The 21,438-nt window shown below is 50.0% G+C and overlaps 1 protein-coding gene across 1 annotated transcript in view; it reads right to left on the bottom strand.

Annotated features, from left to right (window-relative positions):
- The window catches only part of LOC103195569 (BTG3 associated nuclear protein), a 69,531-nt gene that overhangs the window by 8,941 nt on the left and 39,152 nt on the right, over positions 1-21,438 (bottom strand). The window contains exons 8-10 of the mRNA XM_007939157.1: positions 16,262-16,392; positions 14,373-14,435; positions 13,415-13,453 (exon numbers count right to left, since the gene is read on the bottom strand). Of these exons, the coding sequence (XP_007937348.1) occupies positions 13,415-13,453; positions 14,373-14,435; positions 16,262-16,392 (233 nt within the window). The remainder of the gene's footprint in view (positions 1-13,414; positions 13,454-14,372; positions 14,436-16,261; positions 16,393-21,438) is intronic.

Raw genomic sequence — 21,438 nt, 5'->3', positions numbered from 1 at the left:
ACTGTGAGCTTAGCAAGAGGTCATCTGCAAACTAGCTAACAGCACGGCAGACGCTCAGTTTCAGGGGTCCAATGCCCTACAACAAGATGCCTACAAGCAGTGCTGACCTTCACTACAGCAAGCCCCTGGGAGAGTGGAGGGGGGGCGCTGTCCCATTCCACCCTCGGTCTCTGCTGCACGATGTGTGCCCAAATGCCCCCACCCACATCACACCCGGGGCGGCACCAGCACTGACAGCACAGAAGGGAGGACTGACACAAGAGAGTCCACCTGAGAAGCGTGGTGTCCCAGGGACGCAGCTCAGCTGCAGGGAAGTACGAGCACCTGTCCGTCCTCAGCTCTTGTGAGCCGTGGTAAGACATACCAATTCCTGGTGGGAAACGAGGGTTTTGTCCCCAACCAGGCAGGATGAACTCCTCCAGATCACAGCCGGCGCCAGCCACCCAGAGGAACACTGCGCTGACCCCACGGCCCACCTGGGAGAGAGTGCCCTCTGAGGGTGGGACAAAGCCCTCAAGTGGGCCCTGGGAGTCACAAAGCTGCCTGATTGTCCAACGAGAAACAAAGGCCTGGGTTCCTCAGGATGAGACAGAGTGGAGGCTTGGCCACGACACATGCTGTCAGCCTTCTTACACCCCCAAACGTGATGGGGTCAACTCAGAGGCAGGAGTGGGGCTAAGGCGGGCCTCCAGCCACACATCCAGGCTCACATGCCTGATGACAGTGGGGTTCCCTGGCAGGAGTCGGACAACAGTAGAGGACAGTGAGCAGCAGATACCAAGGCAGGAGGGAGGCGGCCCTGCACCTGGGCTCAGCAGCGTGGGTGAGCGCAGGGCCCCTGATGACTCCCTGGACGCTGGGCACTGTGTCCCTCCCTGTAGGCTGCCTGCTCCCCGAGGTGTCAGATGAGAGCAGGGGCTGGAGAGAGCTGGACAAGTGCGGGCAGGGCACGGGCATGGCCTCACAGCCCTGAGCACCTCAAAGATGTAATATGACACCTGTCATCCCAAAGCTGGCGATTCTCAGCCAGGGGTCAGGACACGCTGGGACCCGTGACAGGCACTGCAACGACTGGATTCCAAAAAAGGAAAGCTAACGATGCCCGATGCTTTACTCTCCAAGAAGGTGCCAGCCAACTCAAGGAGCATCCCAACAGAAACGGTCCCCTAGGACCAGGGCCATGCTGACACCCCCAACCCAGCATAGCAGGGCCTCACGTGGCCACCTCAAGATGAGGACACTGAGGCATGCAGGCGTGCCCTAGGCCACATGGTCAATCAGAGGCAGAGCTGGGGCCCTCACAAGGCGCCCTGTCCCCAAACACTGGCCTCGCTCACGTCCATGCACATTCTGGTGTGGTGTTCCGGAAACCTCTGCAGGGAAATGGTTTTCCTTAAGATCCCATGAACCAGGGTGATGGCTCGTCACAGTTGGCTCACTTGTCCTTCCTTTGCAGGGGACATAAAACTAGAACCTCCTGCTCGCAGAGTAGATGTATTTATATAACTTCCAGACCCACGGACTTCTGCAGCGTTACTGCAGCGTCCCTGTAGGCAGCGGGGCCTGAGATCCAAACCAGACACAAGCAATGTCTGTGGAAACCAGTGCCCATGCCACGCCATGTTCCCATCTGGGTGGGGCCCCTGGTGCCCCATGTAGCCTCACAGCGTGGTAGGCATCACACTCATGGTGTGGAGTCTCAGATTTTATCATTCAGCACAAAAGCAACACAGCTAAAAATGTAACAGGTGATTGGACTACTCTGGGGACCAGAGCACAAAGGGAAACTCAGGGATTCCAGCAGAAACGAGGTCCCTGTCAGGCTCCTCACATAGACACCAGGACGGCCGGTCCCTGTCAGGCTCCTCACATAGACACCAGGACGGCTGGTCCCCGTCAGGGTCCTCACATAGACACCGGGACGGCCGGTCCCCGTCAGGCTCCTCACAGACACCGGGATGGCTGGTCCCTATCAGGGTCCTTGGAGACACTGGGACGGCCGGATGGGCTGCTGGCCGTGCTCCTGCCAGGGTGAAGCTTCAGCACTGCTGCACCCTTCTCCACACCAAAGTTAAACCGAAGGTGCAGAGTCCAATCTAGGCCTCCATCAGGGCCATGCTCAGCCCCGCTACAGAAAAGATGGCAGTAAAAACAAAAACAATGGGCTGCTGCTTTGCATGTTTGAACCATGAGCCAACACGTGCTGGAGATGCAGCCCCCACTCACCCTTGACTTCTACGGCTGCTTTGATGACTGGCACCCCGGGCAGCCTGGAGCAGAGTGCCCAAGTCTCACATACAGGCCCTGCACAGTGTGGGTCTGCACAGCTGAAATCACACAGAAAGGGGCAGACGAGTGGCCTGGCTGTGAGCCCATGCAGTCAAGCATGCCCTCACAGCTGACCACACCACGCTCTGTACCAGGTCCATTCATGGTCAGGAGAGGACAGCCCGTGTGGTTTAAAGACTCATCGCAACATAATTGAACATCTGTCACGTATCACTGAGTGGGTGGAGTCGTGACACCTCTCCAAGCCTGTCAGTCACGGATGTGGACTCAGACCCACACTCAACAGTGAGGTTCACCTCTGCCCTTTCACGAAGTCTTGTAGGCTGTGGCTCAATGCCTACACCATGGCCCTGACAGAACACACCACAGACCTCCACCAGACAGGGCTGGTCAGGCACGTGTGTTCACATGGGAGCCCTGAGAGAACACACCACAGACCTCCACTGGACAGGGCCGGTCAGGCGTGTATGTGCGTGTGGGAGCTGACAGAACACACCACATGCCTCCACCGGACAGGGCCGATCAGGCGTGTGCAGGACAGGGCCAGTTACAAGTGTGCATATGGGAGCCCTGACGGAACACACCACATGCCTCCACCAGATAGGGCTGGTCAGGCGTGTGTGTACTGTGGCCTCAATCAAATGTGGCACAGACCTCTCCCAGGACAGGGCCAGTCCTCTCACATAGCCACCAATAGGTCTTGTCCCACCCCCATCCCCATCTCTGCCTGTGGAGCAGGCCCTAAGGAGGCGTGAGCAATGAGCACAGCGTCAGGGAAGTCTGCAGCCGGTGGCTCGCGGCTTCAGGGCTGAACCTCGTCACAGGTGCCGGTCACTCCAGAGTTGGCTCTGTGGCTGCCTGAGCCCAGCGGTCACCCTGTGCTGGTGTCCACACCCACAGAGGTGCCGCAGGGCATGTGGTGCTATGCCCAGGCTCTCTCCTCCATGAGGTCAGAAGCCACTAACAGGTGACCATTTCCAGGTGGGGACCACCACAGCCACATCTGGGTTCCCACTGCGAGTCATCTGCACAGCTCGGTGGGGCGTCCTCACCCCTCACAGCCACTGACCCCCGAGCGCAGGCCGGGCCATGCGTGGTGCTGAGAGTCCCTCAGAGGCAGGGCGCAGCGCGGTGGACCACGGCCATCAGGGGCAGGGCACAGCGCGGTGGACCGCGGCCGTCAGGGCAGGGTGCAACACGGTGGACTACAGCTGATGACTCAGAAGGTCAAACAAGGCATTGGAAGGGGGAGGCTGGGTTGGAACTGAGGCTGAGGTCAGCTCACAGCTTCATCTGTCGGTTTGACTTTGGGAGTCAACACAAAACAATGGCCTAAATTTAAAACAGAAATGATGTACTTGTCTCCACGTGACAATTCCTGGTGATTGTTCTGCCCTGAGTGCATGTTACACACAGCGCTGTTTCTACAGGCAATGGGCCGTTCAGCACTCTCCTAATCACACTTACACAACCACACACACGCCACACATGTGCACATACATACCACACACAGACATGTGCACGCACACAACAAACTCATAAAACAACACATGCCACACATGTACGCACATGTTCAGGTGACCCACCTGTGTACACATGCACCAAACTCAACACACACCTGCCACACACATGAACACACACACCACACACAGACACACACACCACACAAATACCCATGCATACACGCACCACACTCACACGTGCACACACACCAAACTCAACCACACACATGCCACAAACGTGCAGATGCATCACACACACACCACCATCACATAACCACACACACCACACATGTGCACACACGCACACCCACATACATATGCACCATTCATGCCACTTGTGCACATGAGCCAAACTCACATACCACACACACACATGCCATACATGTGCACACATGCACCATACTCACTTAACCACACACGTGCACATGTGCACCACTGACCCACACACACACATGCCAAACTCATGCCACGCACGCATGCCACACACATGCACACATGCACCACTCTCTCAAACACACATATGCCATACATGCACACACACAGTTTACATGTCACATATGCACACCACTCATATACCCCACACACACCACACATAGGCACCACACTCACACCACACATGTGAACACATGAACCACTCACATATCATACTCATGCCACACACATGTACACATGCACCACACTCACATGCACCACACTCACACACATCACACTCAGACACACCACACGTGTGCACACACATGCACAGGGATGGGAAGAGGGTGGGAGGGACTAGTGAGCCAGCTAGCTGCACCTGGGCCACACCTAACGCAGTGCTCATTACTGCAGCATTTCCCTGCTTCCTGGGGGAGTCTGTGTGACCGTCACCTTGACAGCACATCCCACCTGGCTCCTGCCCTGACAGGAGGGTCACCTTAACATTATGTCCTGCCTGGCTCTGGCCCTGGCCCCGACAGGAGGGCCACCTGGACAGCTCACACTTGTACACAGCAGAGTGGGGACTTGCTCCCAACTGGTCCTAACACAGGTGGGCTCAGAGGTGGGTGCTGGGGGACACACGCCAATACCAGGGCATAGCTGTGGTCTTGTTGGCGGAGTAACGCCTTGTTCGGTGTGATTCCCACTGAAGTGATGAGATAGGGACACAGATGCTCCTTCTGCTTCATACCATTTCAAACCCTCCCAACACACCGCAACAGACAGCTGTGTGAAAAGGGGCCCATCTGCTGGCTGAGAGAAGGCTCACGTGCATTCATCTGGCTTTACCACTCGGACCTGGCCTGGATCACTCAGAGTGGCCCCACAGGACCTGGCTGCATGTCCGCGGATCTGCCTGAATCTGCAGCTGGGAAAGGCCGGAAGGCACACGTAAGCTGGGCTTTCCAGAGATGGCTGTGACCTTCAGCTGAGGAGTGTGACAGCCTGCTCTGACTCACACGCTGCCCATGCCTCCCGGCAGCGAGACCCCCAGGACACATCTTTAGAGAAATAAGAGGGAGAAGGCATGCACTTTCAGTGAGCACGCTTCAATGGCTCACAGAAGACGTCTGCTTTTGAAATGAAGTCATGTGGTGGAAAGCTTTGTGTCCCCAAGCGTGTGACTTCAGCAGACTCTCACTGACACCCATACTAGAAGTCCACCGCAAGGCCTCTGGCCACAAAGCACGCCATGGAGTGCGAGGGTCAGTGAAGCTCGATGTCAAAGCACAATATGCACTTGCTGAGCTCACCTGGAAATGCCAATTCCTCTCGAACCTCAGCTGAGCTCCGTTGTTCTGTTTCCCAGGAGAAAGGCTAAGGACAAGGTAGCCTCTCACGGGTCCACAGAGTTCCGCAGGCCCTTGCTGTCCCAGCCTGCCACACGCAGAGCACAGAGACACACAAGCCCACCCTGGTCTCCCGGCCCTGAGCATGTGCCAACGGGACAAGCACTCAGCGAAGGTCGGGCATGTCCTGGGACCCTCAGGAACAACCCTGGCTGCCTGAATCCAGGGGCCGGGCCCCTCGCCGCCCCCAGGGCAGGCCGTGTGGACAGAGTAGCAGAGTCACTCCGCAGCAGGGGCCACGGGCACCACGATGGGGAGAGGAGATGGTGCTGTGACCTCCAGCTGGGACCTGGGGCCCCGCCAGGGCAGACGAGTTTCAGTGGAGGGCCAAACACTGCATTACAGGAGCACAGCCCTCGTCACTGGGATTTAAGGTGCCCCCAAAAGCACGGCTCAACTGTGTCATTCTTCATTAACACACAACAAGTGGGCCACATTCTAGTCCCGTATTATGCGCTTCAGACCAGACCTACTGCTGTTGAGTCGGATCCAACTCCTAGCGACCCCTGCTTGGGTTTCTAAGGCGGCATCTCTATGGGAGTAAACTGCCCGACCTTCCTTCCAAGGAGTGCCTGGTGAGTTTGAACCGTCAGCCTTCTGGTTAGCAGTCAGATGCCTTAAACACTATCCACCAGAGCTCCCAATATAAACTGAGTAGGTGTGTTTTTAGTGTCCTGTCATGGTCACAATGTCCCCACACCTGCACAGATATTTCTGAGGTATAGAAGAGCAGGGCTGAGAAAGCACAGGTTGACCGCCATGGCTTTGCCTGTCCCACAACTGCCTGCTTAGAGGGGGGAAGTGTATGAAGAGGCTGCCCTGGCCAGAACCCCGGTTCACTGTGCTTGGTGCGGGGGGGTGGGGGGACCGAATGAAGAGGCCGCCCTGGCAGAACCCCGGTTTGCTCCAGCAGCAGGGAGGGAGCACCACGGGTCTCTCCTCCAAGTCACCACAGCCGTCATTCTAAGCACTCTGAGCAGCACGACCCGCCCCACCACGCCAAACCCTTGGCCCACACCGGGATCTGCAACTTGGGAATCTAACTCACCCAGCACCCCACTGGCTCACAGCTTCTTAATCTCCTGAGAGCACGTCTACTGCAGGTTTGGGATGTCTTTTTTCCCCCCCACCAACTTAATATACTTATTTTCTCTCCCCTCCCTTCCCCTTGCACCCCTGGTAACTAACAAAGAAAGTTTCCTTCCATATATAAGCCTTTGCTTGCCTTTTTATAATACTGGATTTATACACTATTTGTCCTTCTGTGATTGACTTATTTCACTCAGCATAATCTGGAAGTTCATCCACATTATGTGGTGTTTCGCAGATTGTGCATTATTCTTTAGGGTTGCATAGTATTCCATTGTGTGTCTGTACCATAGCTTGGTTATCCATTCCTCTGTTGATGGGCACTTAGGTTGTTTACATCTCTATGCTATTGTGAATAGTGCTGCAATGAACATGGATGTGAATTTATCTATGCGGATTCTGACTCTCGCTTTTTTAGGATATATTCCTAGCATTGGGATTGCTGGATCAAATGATATTTCTACCTCCAACTTTTTAAGGAATCACCATACTGATTTCTACATTGGTTATACCATTTTACAGTCCCACCAGCAATATATGACAGTCCCAGTCTTTCCACAGCCTCGCCAGCATTTGTTATTTTCCGTCTTGTTGAACTTTGCCATTAGTGCTGCGGTGAGATGGTATCTCATGGTTGTTTTGATTTACATCTCTCTAGTGGCTAAGGATCGCGAATATTTCTTCAAGTGTTTGTTCGCTGCCTGGATATCTTCTTTGGTGAAGCATCTGTTCATGCCTTCTGTCCATTTGTTAATTGGCTTGTCTTTTTGATGTTAAAGTGTTCAAGTTTTCAATAAATTTGAGAGATAACTATCTTGTCAGATATGTCATTGCCAGATATTTTTTCCCAATCTGTAGACTCTCCTCTTCTGACTCTTTTGGAAAAATCTCTGGATGCATGTAGGAACTTAATGTTGAGAAGGTCCCAGTCCTCTAGTCAATCTTCTGCGTTTGTGCATTTTTACCTATGTTTGGTAGTCTATTTATGCCATAAATTAGGGTCCCGAAGTTTGCCCCTATTTTTTTCTTTGATGAACTTTATAGTTTTAAGTTTTTACATTTAAGTCTTTGTGCAGTTGTTGTTGTTGCTGTTGTTGTTAGGTGACGTCAAGTCGTCTCTGACTCACAGCAACCCCATGCACAGCAGAATGAAACATGCCCGGCCCATGCCAGCTCCACGATCCCTGCTATACTTAAGCCCATCACCGCAGCCACTGTGTCAACCCATCTCGTTGAAGGCCACCTTCCCCTGCTTCGTCAACCCTCCACCTTACCAAGCATGACATCCTTCTCCAGAGAATGGTCCCTTCTGACAACATGACCAAAGTAGGTGAGACGAAGTCTGGCCATTCTCACTCCCAAGGAGCATTTCAGCTGCACTTCCTCCAGGGCAGATTTGTTAGATCTTTTAGCAGTCCATGGTACCTTCACCATTCTTTGTCAGCACCACAACTCAAAAGCATCAATTTTTCTTCAGTCTTTCTTATTCAATGTCCAGCTCTCACACGCATATGAGGCCATCGAAAATACCATGGCTTGTATCAGGTGAACCTTAGTCCTCAAGGAGACATCTGTGCTCTTCAGCACTTGAAACAGGTCCTTTGCAGCCAATTTGCCCAGTGCTATACATCGTCTGATGTCCTGACTGCTGCTTCCACTGGTGTCGATTGTAGAACCAAGCAATGTGAAGTCTTTGACAACTTCAATCTGCAGTTAGTTTCTGTATATGGTGTGTGGTACGGATCTCGTTTCATTTTTCTGCAAATGGATCTCCAGTTTTTCTAGCACCATTTGTGAAAGACCCTATCTCTTCTCCCTTTACTGGATTTTGGCCCTTTGTCAAAGGTCAGCTGGCCACAGATGGACTCAATTCTGTTCCACTGGTCTACATGTCTATCATCGTGCCAATACCAGGCAGCTTTGACTACTGGGGCTGTATTGTAGGTTTTGACATTAGGGAATCTGAGGCCTCCTACTTTGTTCTTCTTCAATAGTGCTTTGCTTATCCGAGGTCTTTCTTTTCCATATAAAAGTAGTGACTGGGCTTTCCACATCCTTAAAGAATGATGATGGGATCTAGATTGGGATTGCGTAGAATGTACAGATTGCTTTGGGTAGTACTGACGTTTTCACAATGTTTAAGCTCTCTATCCAAAAGCATGGTATGTTCTTCCATTTATGTAGATCTCTTACAGTTTCTTTAAGTAGTGTTTTATAATTTTCTTGCATTAAGTCTTTTGTGTTCCTGGTAAGGCTTTTTCCCAAGTATTCTATCTTTTTGGTAGCTATTATAAATGGTATTGATTTCCTTATTTCCTTTCCAGAGACCTCTTTGCTAGTGTAGAGGAATCCAACTCACTTTTGCATGTTGATCTTTTATCCTACCACTATGCTCAATCTCTCAATTAGTTCCAGCAGTTTTCTTGCTGAGTCTCTTGGGTTTTCTATATAAAGGAGCATATCATCATTTCTTCCTTACCGATTGGATGCCTTTGATTTTCCTTTCTTGCCTTACTGCCTTGGCTAGGACTTCCAATACAATGCTGAATAGAAGTGGTGACAGAGGGCATCTTTGTCTGGTTCCTGTTCGCAAGGGGGGCGGTTTCAGTCTCTTTCCACTGACAATAATGTTGGCTGTTGGTTTTATGTATTTGCCCTTTATTATGTTGAGAAATTTCCCTTATTTTTCTGAAAGTTTTTATCAGTAATGGGTGTTGGATTTTATCAAATGCCTTTTCTACAACAATTGATACAATCATGTGGTTCTTTTCCTTTATTTTACTTATGTGATTGGTGACTTTGATTGTTTTTCTAATGCTGAACCATCCTTGCATACCTGGTATGAATCCCATTTGGTTATGATGTATTATTTTTTTGCTATGTTGTTGGAGTCTATTGGCTGGGATTTTGTTGAAGACTTTTGCGTCTATATTCATGAGAGCTGTTGGTCTGTAGTTTTCGTTTCTAGTGGTGTCTTTGCCTGGTTTTGGTATCAGGGTTATGCTTGCTTTGTAAAATGAGTTAGGGAGGGTTCCATCCTTTACTATGGTCTGGAATAGTATGAGTAGGATTGGTGTCAGTTCTTCTCTGAATGTTTGGTAGAATTCACCAGTGAAACAGTCTGGGCCAGGGCTTTTTGTTATTGGTAGTTTTTTTTTTTTTTTTTAATAACCTGTTCAATTTCTTCTTTTATTTGGGATTCCTTTAAAACACACTTATAACTCCTTTCACAAAAGCTATTTTTCTCATCTGTACTGCTCTGTGGTGAACAGGCTCAGAAGGTCTGCTTCCTTTCAAAGGTCCATGCACAGTGATAATTTCAACAAGAAAGAGATATTGCCTAGTTAATCCACCAATGTTCCCATGCTATTGTTTCTTTAAACACCATCCCCCAATGTCACACACCATACAAATGGTCAGTGAAGGCCTCTGCTGCCAGCTCTGAGCTGCAACAGCCCCAGGCCCACAGCCCCAGGGAGGAACTGACACCTCTCAGAAGGACCTGAGGCCCACTGACAGTATACAGGTCCTGAGTGACTGTGACAAGACCACAACCTTGAGGGACTGAGAGCACAGGGCCAGCTCCATCACAGCTGGGTCCCTGACCCCAAGAACTAGGGTTGGGGTCACTGAGGCAATGGCAGGAGGAAGAGGCTCACCGACCAAACAAGTTCAAACCAGTCACATTCCCTGAGCCCAGTGCAGCGTGCAGGTGTCCGGAAGGCTGTTGAGGACACACGGCTCACCAGAGACCCCCAGATAGTCTGCCAAAGGGCGAGGAGGCTGAGCACATCATCCCTGATACAGCACGGTGGTCTACATCTGTCACCTCTACACAGAGGCCTGATGGGGCAGGGACACTTCCTAGCAAGTCCCGGCCTGGCGAAGCAGGTGCCCCGTTGGTCCCTTCTCAAGGGGAGGAGACCACACAGAGGGCAGCACTGAGACTCATACCCCAGGTGGCTTTTAAAAATCAAGTGGGTAACAGGTTATATTATTCATCTAGTGTAACCACTATGGTAACCTCCCTCGCTACACAGTGAGGCTGCGTAGAGAAAGGCAGCAGGAAACCAGGCAGACGTAAGTACGTGTAATCACTTGCTCTTGTGTGGGATGGGCTGAGATGAGAGCATGGACAAGCTGGCAGCACACATGCTGAGTGTGAGCTGAGGGGCGTAAGCAGAAGTCTTCTCTGAGAGTGTTAGGGGAAGGTGTCTTACAGTGTAGCTGTGAGTACCGTTAAGCAAGGTGCAATGTCTGCCTTCATAATATTTCTGTCTATAATTACCAGCAGTGTCGTTACTGGGTGTTGTCAACGTGATTGCGACTCATGGCAACCCTGTGGGACAGAGGAGAACTGCCCCAGGGTCTTCTTGGCTGGCAGATCACGAGGGGTTTTCACCTGCAGAGATGCTGCTGAGTCTGAACTGCTGACCGTTTGGTTAGCAGCCGAGCGCTTAACCACTGCACCCCCAGGGCTCCTTAAAGACCATAACATTGTATTAATACAGTGTAAAAACCTGCCTACAGTAAAAGCAATATAACGACAGAAACAAAGAGGACATACATGGTAGCTACCTGCCCCACATACAACTTCTCCATTACAAGAACGGTCACCACCGGGACCAAATGAGCCAGCACTCAAGAGACAGATGGCCCACCACGCACCCAGCCTCTGCCCGTCCCCAGCCACCAACGCACGCACACGCACACACACACACACACACACACGAGTGTTCTCAGCAGCAAGTGAGAAATTGAACAGGAAGCTTCCCCATCGTCTCCCCGTACTGGCCCCGACAAGCTGAAATCAATCATGCAGACAGGACGACTTCAGCAGAAACGCCCATGGACTTTTAAAAACTCTGCATTTCTCCAGCTTTCTGGTTCCTTCCTACGGCCAGGCAACTCTTTGTGCGTGTGTTGTTACTGCTTCAGGCTAACTGATTAAAACCTCATGTGGGTTTTGAAGATGAAACTTTCAAAATAAGGAACCACAGCTTCACCGCCAAACCGTAGGTTCTCTAGATTTACAGCACTTCTCCCAGCGTTCTCTGAAAGTTCAAGAGAAAGCGCTGCGGAAGGGAACTGCCCTTGCATCCCACGCTCGCCCCGTCCCCTCCTGGTGCCCAGGCCCCGGCACAGAGGACATGGCACTGCCCTGTCTGTGATGAAGGGGCCACAGGTTTCCAGGGAAGACCTCACACTTGCTCTCTATGTCTCCTGCTGGTGCCAGGCCCTGGCACAGTGTGACCCAGACAAAGGGGCCACAGGCTTCCAGGGAAGAGCACACACTTGGTTTCCATCAAGAACAAGTGTCACTCTGCGATCTTAAAAGCTTGTAAGTGGCCAGCTAGATGCAATGATGGGTCTCTCCTCGTCCAGAGCAAAGAAGAATCAAGAACACCAAAGATACATGGCAGCAATTAGTCTGAGGGACTGGTACACCATCCGATCCGCAGCCTACACAACTGTGAGACCAGAAGAACTAGATGGTGCCCGGCTACCACTGTCAACCACTCAGAGGGGGATCTACGGAGGAGATCCTGGATAGAGAGGGAGACAGTGTGGAACAAAACTCAAAATCATAAAAAACAAAGGGACCAGGTTTGCTGGTCCGACAGAGCCTGGTGGAACCACTGAGATGGTCCCTAGCTGCCCTTCAGGTCTGGAACTGAACCCACTCCTGTGGCTTCCAGCCAAACAAAAGACAGGCATATGAGGTGAACATTACCTTAGGTAGATACACTCCTTGGAGAGATCAATCATGGGAGAATAGAAGGGCTGTGTATGCCCAGGGAGACAGCTCGGGAACAGGAGTGCACGGAGGGAAGGACACAAGGAAGAGGTAACTATGGGGAGAAAGTGGGAGGAGAGCTGTTGCATTGTGGGAGATTACAGTCAATGTCATGAGACAAAGTGTATATGAGCTGCTGTATGGAAAATCAATTTGCTCTATAAACTTTCACCCAAATCACATTAAAAAAAAAAAAAAAAAAAGAGTAAGTGTCACTGTATCAAGAACAAATGAGATCTACATTTCAGGTTCTCATCATCAGTTTCATCAGCTATGTCTTATAACAAAGGAAGAAGCCACCCTGATTCTCTGTCTAGCTGCTCCGAGGTGGAAGAGTTTATCACCCTCTATTCCAAAGGACATGTGGTGATGACCCTATCCATCCCTGCTCCCTGCCATTCCACCTGACGTGCAGGGAGAGCAGCTCTCACAGGTCAGGACTTGGCTTAGTAAAGACATCCCCATCAGGCGTGTTCAGTCAGGGTTACTCGTTTTGTCACAGATTAGAAAAATGGCAAGGTGCTCCATCCTGACAGCAACAGACATCGCCAAAGCTACCCACTCCTAACAAACAGGCAACTGCATGGACAGTGATCAACAGTGTGCAGACACAATCATCAACAAAGTTCTAACAGACAGCCAACTGCACAGACACGGTAACCAACAACGTTCTAACAGACAACCAACTGTACAGACACAGTAAACGACAATGTGTACACTCACAAGAAATGGTGAGAGACAACTGGTGAAAGTTCACACAGGAGGCAGAAAGTACCAGGGCAACCTAGGAAGAGGTGGGTGCAGCCCCACCAGCCCTTCGGCACTGCTGCCGGGCGTCTGGGAGCTCCACCACCATAGCAATGCTGTGTCTGAGGTCGGAGGGAGGGCACAGGGAGCAGGCAGGGAGCACTTACCTGCCCGTCCTGTCCAACATGGTGTATCTGTAGGTTGCCCTGTGAACAAAAGGCAAAAAGGAGAGCATCAAAACCAGAAGCAAGTCTAGGCTGAGATGAGGCGGCACTGTCCCGGGCCGGTGGACGTGTGGTGATGCCAGCAAGACGCCGACATGCAGTTCACCAAAGCTGACCCCTGCAGCAGTCCACACCCTGAACCAAACCCTGAAGCTGCGTCAGAGACACAGTCAGCCCTCTGTGCCCATGGGCTCTGCATCCATGGGGTCAGCCAGCTGTGGACCTCAAGTACTGGGAAGGGAGAATGGCAGCGAGGTGGTCAAAGCAAGCCCTCCGAGGCTCAGGGGCAGTGTGCGGTGCTGGCTCCCAGCCTTCGCCGGGCGTGAGGCTTTGTGAGTCACCTGGCAAGGATGGAAACTACACGGAGGGTGTGTGAGTTACACACAAACACCTCATCATGTTCACCTAAGGCACCTGACCATCCACGGATGGTGGGAGACACGGGGGTCCTAGAACCAATCCCCCGTGGATACCAAGGGATGATCATGCTATTTGTGTGAAAATAAAACAACTCAAAAAAACCTTGAACCCATCCCCTCTGACCCCAAATGAAAATGTCACTCCTTTAAAACTTTTTCTTTGGCAACAACTCCAGACTTACAGGAGCTGAAGACTAGTGCTGAGAGGCCCTGTGTCTCCACCTCCAGCTTCCTCAGCAGGGACCTCTTACACGGCAGGGGGACACTGTCACCACCAGAGCAGCTGACATGGACTCGGCACAACTAACCTCAGCAGAGACCTTGCTGGACCTTATGGATGAAAGGCACTAAGAGCCAAAGGCGCGAGTGTAGGAGGGTCCAAGGAAGGGCTCCGCACAACTCATTTGAAAAGGACGCACCACTGAAAGGGGCCAGGTGGGGTTTGTAACGAGTGGCTCGTGTGGCCCCGCCCCCAGACTCACCTCGCTGTCCTGTGTGATCTGGACCTGCTCCCCCTGAGGCACCTGGGCGATGTGGAGGTGGCCCTGTGGGATCCACAGCAAGACACAACACCAAGAAGCATCAGAAGAAACTCACAGTCAAAGGAAACGGAAGATGGTCTCAGCACCAATGCTGTCCTCAGGCCCCACGCCAGGAGCCCTGCTCACAGTGCCGTGACACACTTCCAACCCGGCGCGGGCCGCCCAACAGGCTCCTTACACTAACTCTGGGGCATGGCACATGCGGCACAGGTCGCAGTAATTCTCATAAGAGCACTGGGTGCTGCAGTAATTCTCACAAGAGCACTGGGTGCTGCAGTAATTCTCACAAGAGCACTAGGTGCTGCGAGCAATCTGTCAAGGCTTTCAATGTTACTCAACAAGTCACTGGAAGAACATGAATGACATCTAGCCCACAGGGGAGCAGGGACTCCCCAGAAAATCAGAATGAAGTGCAGTAACTCACACACTTCACTTGGGAATTCCAGGGAGAAGTCGGCTAGCTGCCTGGGCGGCTGGGAGGCCAGCAGCAGCGGCACAGCCTCGGGGGTGGGGTGGGGATTACATGCATACAGCCACTTGAAAACAGGACGGGAGATTTTTTAAATCACAGAAAAGCTCACTAACTATTTACATATCTGAGTAAACAGTAATAAATGCACTTGGAACCCAAGCCAAGTGCATTCATGCTTTGTAGACAGGGCAGACCAGTAAGCCCTAAAACCCTTAGCCTTGTGGAATGCACGAACGTCATTATCTTACTTACAACTGGACCACAGAATGAACCTTAAAATAAACTGCAGGAGGACTGTCTACGGTTTTTACTTTGCTAGTCAATGTAAACCCTGCATCCAAGTCGACTCTCCTGGAATTCCTTCAAAGACTGCTTTGGAATTCCCGTCCAGAGCTGCCCATCCCTCCGGAAGCAGCAGCAGGCCGGCTTAGGCGTTCTCACTCGGTATTTCCAAGCCCCCGCGCTCTCCGGCGGCATGCTCAGTGCCGCCTCCATGTGGCAATGAACCACCTGGGACGGAGTCTTGATATATTAAGGCCTTGTTTGCAGGGCGAAGCCCTGGCAGAGCAGCGATACAATGATGGCACCATCTCAAATGCCCCCATGAGGTTGGCCACTATTAAAGCCAGCGGCAAGAGTCTAGGGGTGGGCTCCAAATGTCTAGCTCCCCCAGCAGCCTACAGGAAAGTCTTTTCCTTCCTGCCACAGATACTCAGGAAGGGCTTCAGAAGGGCGGGCCCTTGGAGTTGGTCCCCCAGGGCAAGACACTTGCTGCCCAGCTCAGGCCAGGACAGGCACAGATGGGCAAGACGACTGGCCCGTCGTGACAGGGTCCTGAAGGGCACTCTGCCTCCTCACTGAGGGAAGCAGCCACGTGGGCTGGGTGCCCATAGTGACTGAGGCTGCTCACCCACTGGCCACAGAAGAAAAGGATTTTCCTTCCCCGGGGACAAGGCCCCTGGGCTCCTGGGCTGTGAGAAACCTCTGTGGTGCGTCCCCAAGGGTGGCCCACCACTGTGACCACCGAATGGCCTGACCTCGGAGCTGATGATCCTGCACAGGCGGGCAGCACCCACCTCCCTGGCAGGGAGAGGAGCCAGAGGGGCCATCGACTGGCCTTCCTGTGTCCATTACAGGCCATCGAGTAACTGCCCATCACCTACAAAATGCAGGTGCTTGCACCCAGAGACACCTGCCTACAACACACACCTTTGCCTTGTTCCAGCAACCCATGTGCTCCAGAAACCCAGAGAGTAGGTGTGCCCCTCCCTAGGGCCCTCTCCTCTGTCCACCCTCCACCCTCTGGAGCAGCCCTCTCCATGTCACCTCCAAGACAGGAGTGAGAAGGGGTACATACTACTTGGACTTGTCCATCTTCTCCAATTTGGTGGATCTGGACCTGCTGGGCGTTGGCCAGGGTGTAATGCAGGGCCTGCGGCTGGGGCTGCGGGATCTCGGTGGTGGGCGGTGGGGTGCTCAGAATCGTCTCTGTGTGGACACGTGGGGGTGGGGGCAGGGAAACGTTACAACAGTTCCCAGGAACCAGCAGTCGACACACGGACACACACATCAGTTCCAGGGTCCTTCTTTCCTCTCACCCTCAATCCCCAGAGGAGGAAAGACATCCTCCCACCAAGACTCCAGGCAACGGGTCTCAGCAAAGGAACAGGGGTGGCATCTGGGGCAGGACAGTCATTTGTGGAGATGGCTAAGAGCAAGCCTTGGGCCCCGGAGACCTCTGGTGGGAAGACTGGATATGCCTGCAGAGCTCAGCACGCCTTCGCCCTGCAGCTCAGGACGCACCCAGAACTGTGGGAATGGGAAGGAGGCTGGTGTCCAGCCCACACAGACCAGCAATAAGTAGACTCACCCATGGACAGCAACCATCCACCTCATTTACAGGCATATTTCAATCAAATGTAACTCCCTACTTTGGATCAGAATGAGACGCACTTGTTCCTGATGCTGTCACTTGCTGTGCAGTCCGTGCCGACTCACGGCGACCCCATATGTGCTTCCTCTCAGGAGCAGGTCATCAGGCCTGTCTTCCAAGGGGCCTCTGGGTGGGATTGAACCACTAAGCTATGGGCCGGTGGTCAAGCACTAATGGTCCTCCCAGCCAGGGACCCTTGTCCTGATGCAACCACCAAGGTGTGAGCCAGTAGTCAAGCACTAACAGTCCTGGGGTCCACCCAGCCAGGGACTCTTGTCTTGATGTAACCACCAAGCTGTGAGCCAGTGGTCAAGCACTAGCAGTCCGCCTAGCCAGGGACTCTTGTCCTGATGTAGTGGTATCAATTTTAATTATAAAACTCAATCAGAACAAATTTTTTTTAACACTTAGAACATTAGGGGCTCGGTGAGTTTTAAATGTTTCAGTGTGTATATACACACACACAGACAGTGTGGGTACAGAGAAATGTGCTAGCGGGATCAATAGGACCTTCAGACATAAATGCATTACATCAGGGTGAAATCCTATGACAAGAATGTCAGCTGACAAGAAAGACAAAAGAGAATGAACTGAACTTCCTGACTATTCCAGGGATGTCTATCATATGTCATCTTTAACAGCTAATAAACCAAACCAAACTCACTGCCATCAAGACAACACCAACTAGGTTTCTGAGGCCATAAATCCTTAGGTAAGTAGATTGGCCTATCTCCTTCCATGGAGCAGCTGGTGGGTTTGAACTACCAACCTTCTGATTAGCAGTCAGATGCCTCAGGCACTGCACCACCAGAGCTCCTTTCGGTGGGTATCAAATCGCCATGGATTCCACTGAACACATTTTCCCAGGTGGCCTAATGACACTGGTGCGGTACCACTTCCAGCATGACAGAAATAACAAGCCTTCTCAGTGACTTCCAACTACAGTGAAAACATCACATGTCAACCTTCAAAATGTCAACCTAAAAATGGGCAAAGAAGAACACGCTTTTTGAAAATTCTTTAAGAGGGCCTGTGAGCAGACATTTAAAGTCTACTCCACTGGGCAGTAAGAACCGAGCAGATACCCACATGGTCTCCACTGTACTTGCCTCCCAGTAACTCAGAAATGCAGCCAGGAAGAGTGGCACACCCTGGGGTCACACAACCCCACAGGCGAAACGGTTTGTGGCCTTGATGCAAATGGTTTTGAAAGGTAAGAGCCACTGGTAAAAGTTCCCACTGAATCAACACCTACCTGCAAGTCTATGATGTGATGACCAAGTTAAACCCATGAGTTACCATTTCCACTGACAAGACAACCAATGCAAACAACGGCCTCATTACTTATTCTGATCAAGAGCTGTCCAAGAGCCACAGCAAGGACCAGAGACAGGGATTCTCCCACTGGCATGGGCCGAGGGGCCTGGCTCCCCATCAGCATCCAGAAACAAGGATGCTCCCACTGGTGCAGGTCAAGGGGCCTGGCTCCCCATCAACGTCCAGAATCAAGGATGGTCCCACTGGCATGGGTTGAGGGATCTGGCTCCCCTGCCCCAGTGTCCAGAGGGCTCACATTTCAGGAAGTAGAGCTGTACAACAGTCTATTGGCAATACATTTTCAACAACTAGTTCTTGGCAGCTCTCAAGTATTTGGCTAGTTCCAGTAAGATGGCGGACTAGGCAGAAAGACTGCACAGACCCTCTTCAACAAAGAAAAGGGGAACCAAGTAACACAGATACAGAAGATAATCCTGGACCCCTGAGCCTTGAAGGGAAGGATATAGAAGTGGACTAAACCCCAACTGGCAGAAGAATTTGCATGAAAATACCAAAAAAGGAGACATACGGAGCTGCAGTCTGGCAGCGATCCTGTTGGCACAGACAGCTTGGAGATTGCTGGTGGTGGCAGCACCTAAGAATTAACATAAAAATCAAGACTGTGTGGAGGACTGCTCTGGTGGCTGGGGAATAAAAGAGGAAGCAGCAGAGAGGAAGGCGGGCTGAGATGAGGACTTTTGTCTGTCCAGAGGGTGCAGCCATTTGGAATGTTTACAAGCGGCTTGACCATTTTGGATATTTAAAGTGACAATATTATCCCAGATTCCAGGGACTTAAGAACAGACTCAACTTGCCAGGAAACCCAAGGACATTCTAGACCCAGGAATTCCATCTCAGTCTGCATGCTCAGACAGAGCCTGGGTGACCTTCCTCAATTTTTTTTTTTTTTCTGTTTTCCAGTTTGTTTTTCTCTGGTCTGTTTTAAAACTCTTACTATTATTACTTTTGTCCTTTTTACTATTATTCTTCATTCTTCCCCTCCCAGGTTCTAGTTTTAAGCTTTTTTTCTTTTCCCTGTTCCTGGTGGCATTTTTTTTCTTTCTAATGGTTAACCCCGTTCCTTGTTTTTCTTTTTTCAGTTTTCCCATTTTTTTCATCACTATTCCCCTTCTCTACTGTTTTTCTCTTATTGCCCTCTCCCCAGATATTACAGGTTTATTTATTTATTTTTTCTTTTTCCCTTTTTTCATTTTTTTGGTTACTATTCCTGTGTGATTACACAGTGTGTGTTTTGTCCATTTGCTTTTACTCTTTTGATGGTTATTCAGTTATTATTTTTGTCTAACTGAGTGGAAGACAACAACAGTCCCCATAAGACACAAACTACACCCACATATCCTGCAGCTTTACTTACTGAGTGAGAGCCACCACTTTCTTCTCCACCAAAGGGCCAATGATAAACAACCACCAAAAACAACCTGACTCACCCTTGGCTGCTCTTCACAAACAGTTAACAGAGATCTAAATACAACAAAGCCACAATGTCTTGGAGACAACAGACCATCACAATCCAAACAACGAAGCAAGATAAAGTGGTAGAAACAAGGGAGCAGGATACAGACCCAGAACACATCCCTGAGGAGGAAGCAGCATTGGAACTCTCTGATAAGGAATTCAAAGAATTATATTTAGGTGTCTTCAAAGGATTGAGAGACAGACCAAGGAAAACACAGACAAAACCCTAGAAGAATTTTGGAAGAAAATACAAGAACAAAATGACAAAATAAATGAAAAATTAGAAGTGATTCTAAATCTACAGATAGAAATCCAGAAGATTAATACTAAATTGTCAGAAGTAGATAACACATTAAAAGGGCAAAGGATTAGAAGTGATGCGATGGAAAACAGAATTAACGAGATTGAAGACAAATACCTGAATACTTCTTTGGAAAGGGATCAATCAGAAAAAAGATCAAAACAAAATGAAGAAAGCCCAAGGTTCATGTGGGATATCATCAAAAGGAATAACCTACATGACATTAGAATTCCAGAACAGGAAAAGAAAAATAAATTTGAGAAAATTGTCCAAAATGTGTTGGAGGAGAACTTCCCTGATATGAAGAAAGGTGAGAATATATCCATTCAGGAAGCCCAATGAACCCCAAACAGAACAGACCCCAAAAGAAAATCACCAACGCATAACATCATCAAACTCATCAAAACCAAAGACAAAGAAAGAATCCTGAAACCAGCATGGGAAAAACAAAAAGTTACTTACAAAGGAAAACCAGTAAGAATAAGGTCTGATTTCTCAGCAGGAACCATGCAAGCAAGAAGGCAATGGGATGTTATATGTAACAACCTGAAAGAGAAAATTTTTCAACCAAGAATTATACAGCTGGCAAAACTATCCCTCAAACATGACGGTGAAATTAGGAGATTTCCAGATAAGCAGAAACTAAGGGAATTTGTCAAAACCAGACCAACCTTACAAGAGATACTACAGGAAGTCTTTTGAACAGAGAACCAAGAATAGCAAACAACAACCAACCATTAATACACAAGATGACCTAACCCAGAAACCACAGCATGGACATATCCAAAGTAAAAGAAGCTTACAAGCTTGTAAACAGGGAACCAGAGACTCCAATTGACAAATGAGGATAACTACAAACCAAAAAGAGGGAAAATACTGCGTAGTTACAGAACTTCCAAACAGTGAGGAGTTGCAAGATAGAATGGACTGTTCTAAACAGACAAAATTATAAAGCAGAGGGTAACATCAAAGAAAAATGATAAACCTTCACATCACACACAAAAAAAGGACCAGCACAAATATTCAGCAAATACTAAAAACAATAGCAACAAAAGAAATGATAACACGATCCATAAACATAATGAGCTCAGCACAGAAAATAATATGGAACAAAGAAACCAGGGACACCATGAAAAAACAAATAACAAAATGACAGCAACCAACTCATACTTGTTGATAATTATACTGAATGGGCATGGATTAAATGCACCACTCAAGAGACGGAGAGTTGCAGACTGGATAAGAAAACAAAACCCATCAATATGCTGTCTACAAGAGACACACATTAGAGACAAAGACAAAAATAGACTAAAACTCAAAGGTTGGCAAAAGATATATCAAGAAAATGGCAACTGTAAGAGAGCAGGAGTGGCAATGTTAATTTCTGATCAAATTGACTTTAAGACAAAAACCACCATACAAGACAAGGAAGGACATTATATAATGATTAAAGGATCAATTGAACATGGAGATATAACCATAATAACTATCTATGGACTCAATGAAA

This window comes from Orycteropus afer, unplaced genomic scaffold (genome assembly GCF_000298275.1).
Source record: "Orycteropus afer afer isolate SDZICR_OR568_19922 unplaced genomic scaffold, OryAfe1.0 scaffold00057, whole genome shotgun sequence".
Classification (NCBI taxonomy): Eukaryota; Metazoa; Chordata; class Mammalia; order Tubulidentata; family Orycteropodidae; genus Orycteropus; species Orycteropus afer.
This window is presented reverse-complemented; position numbering and strand designations above follow the sequence as displayed.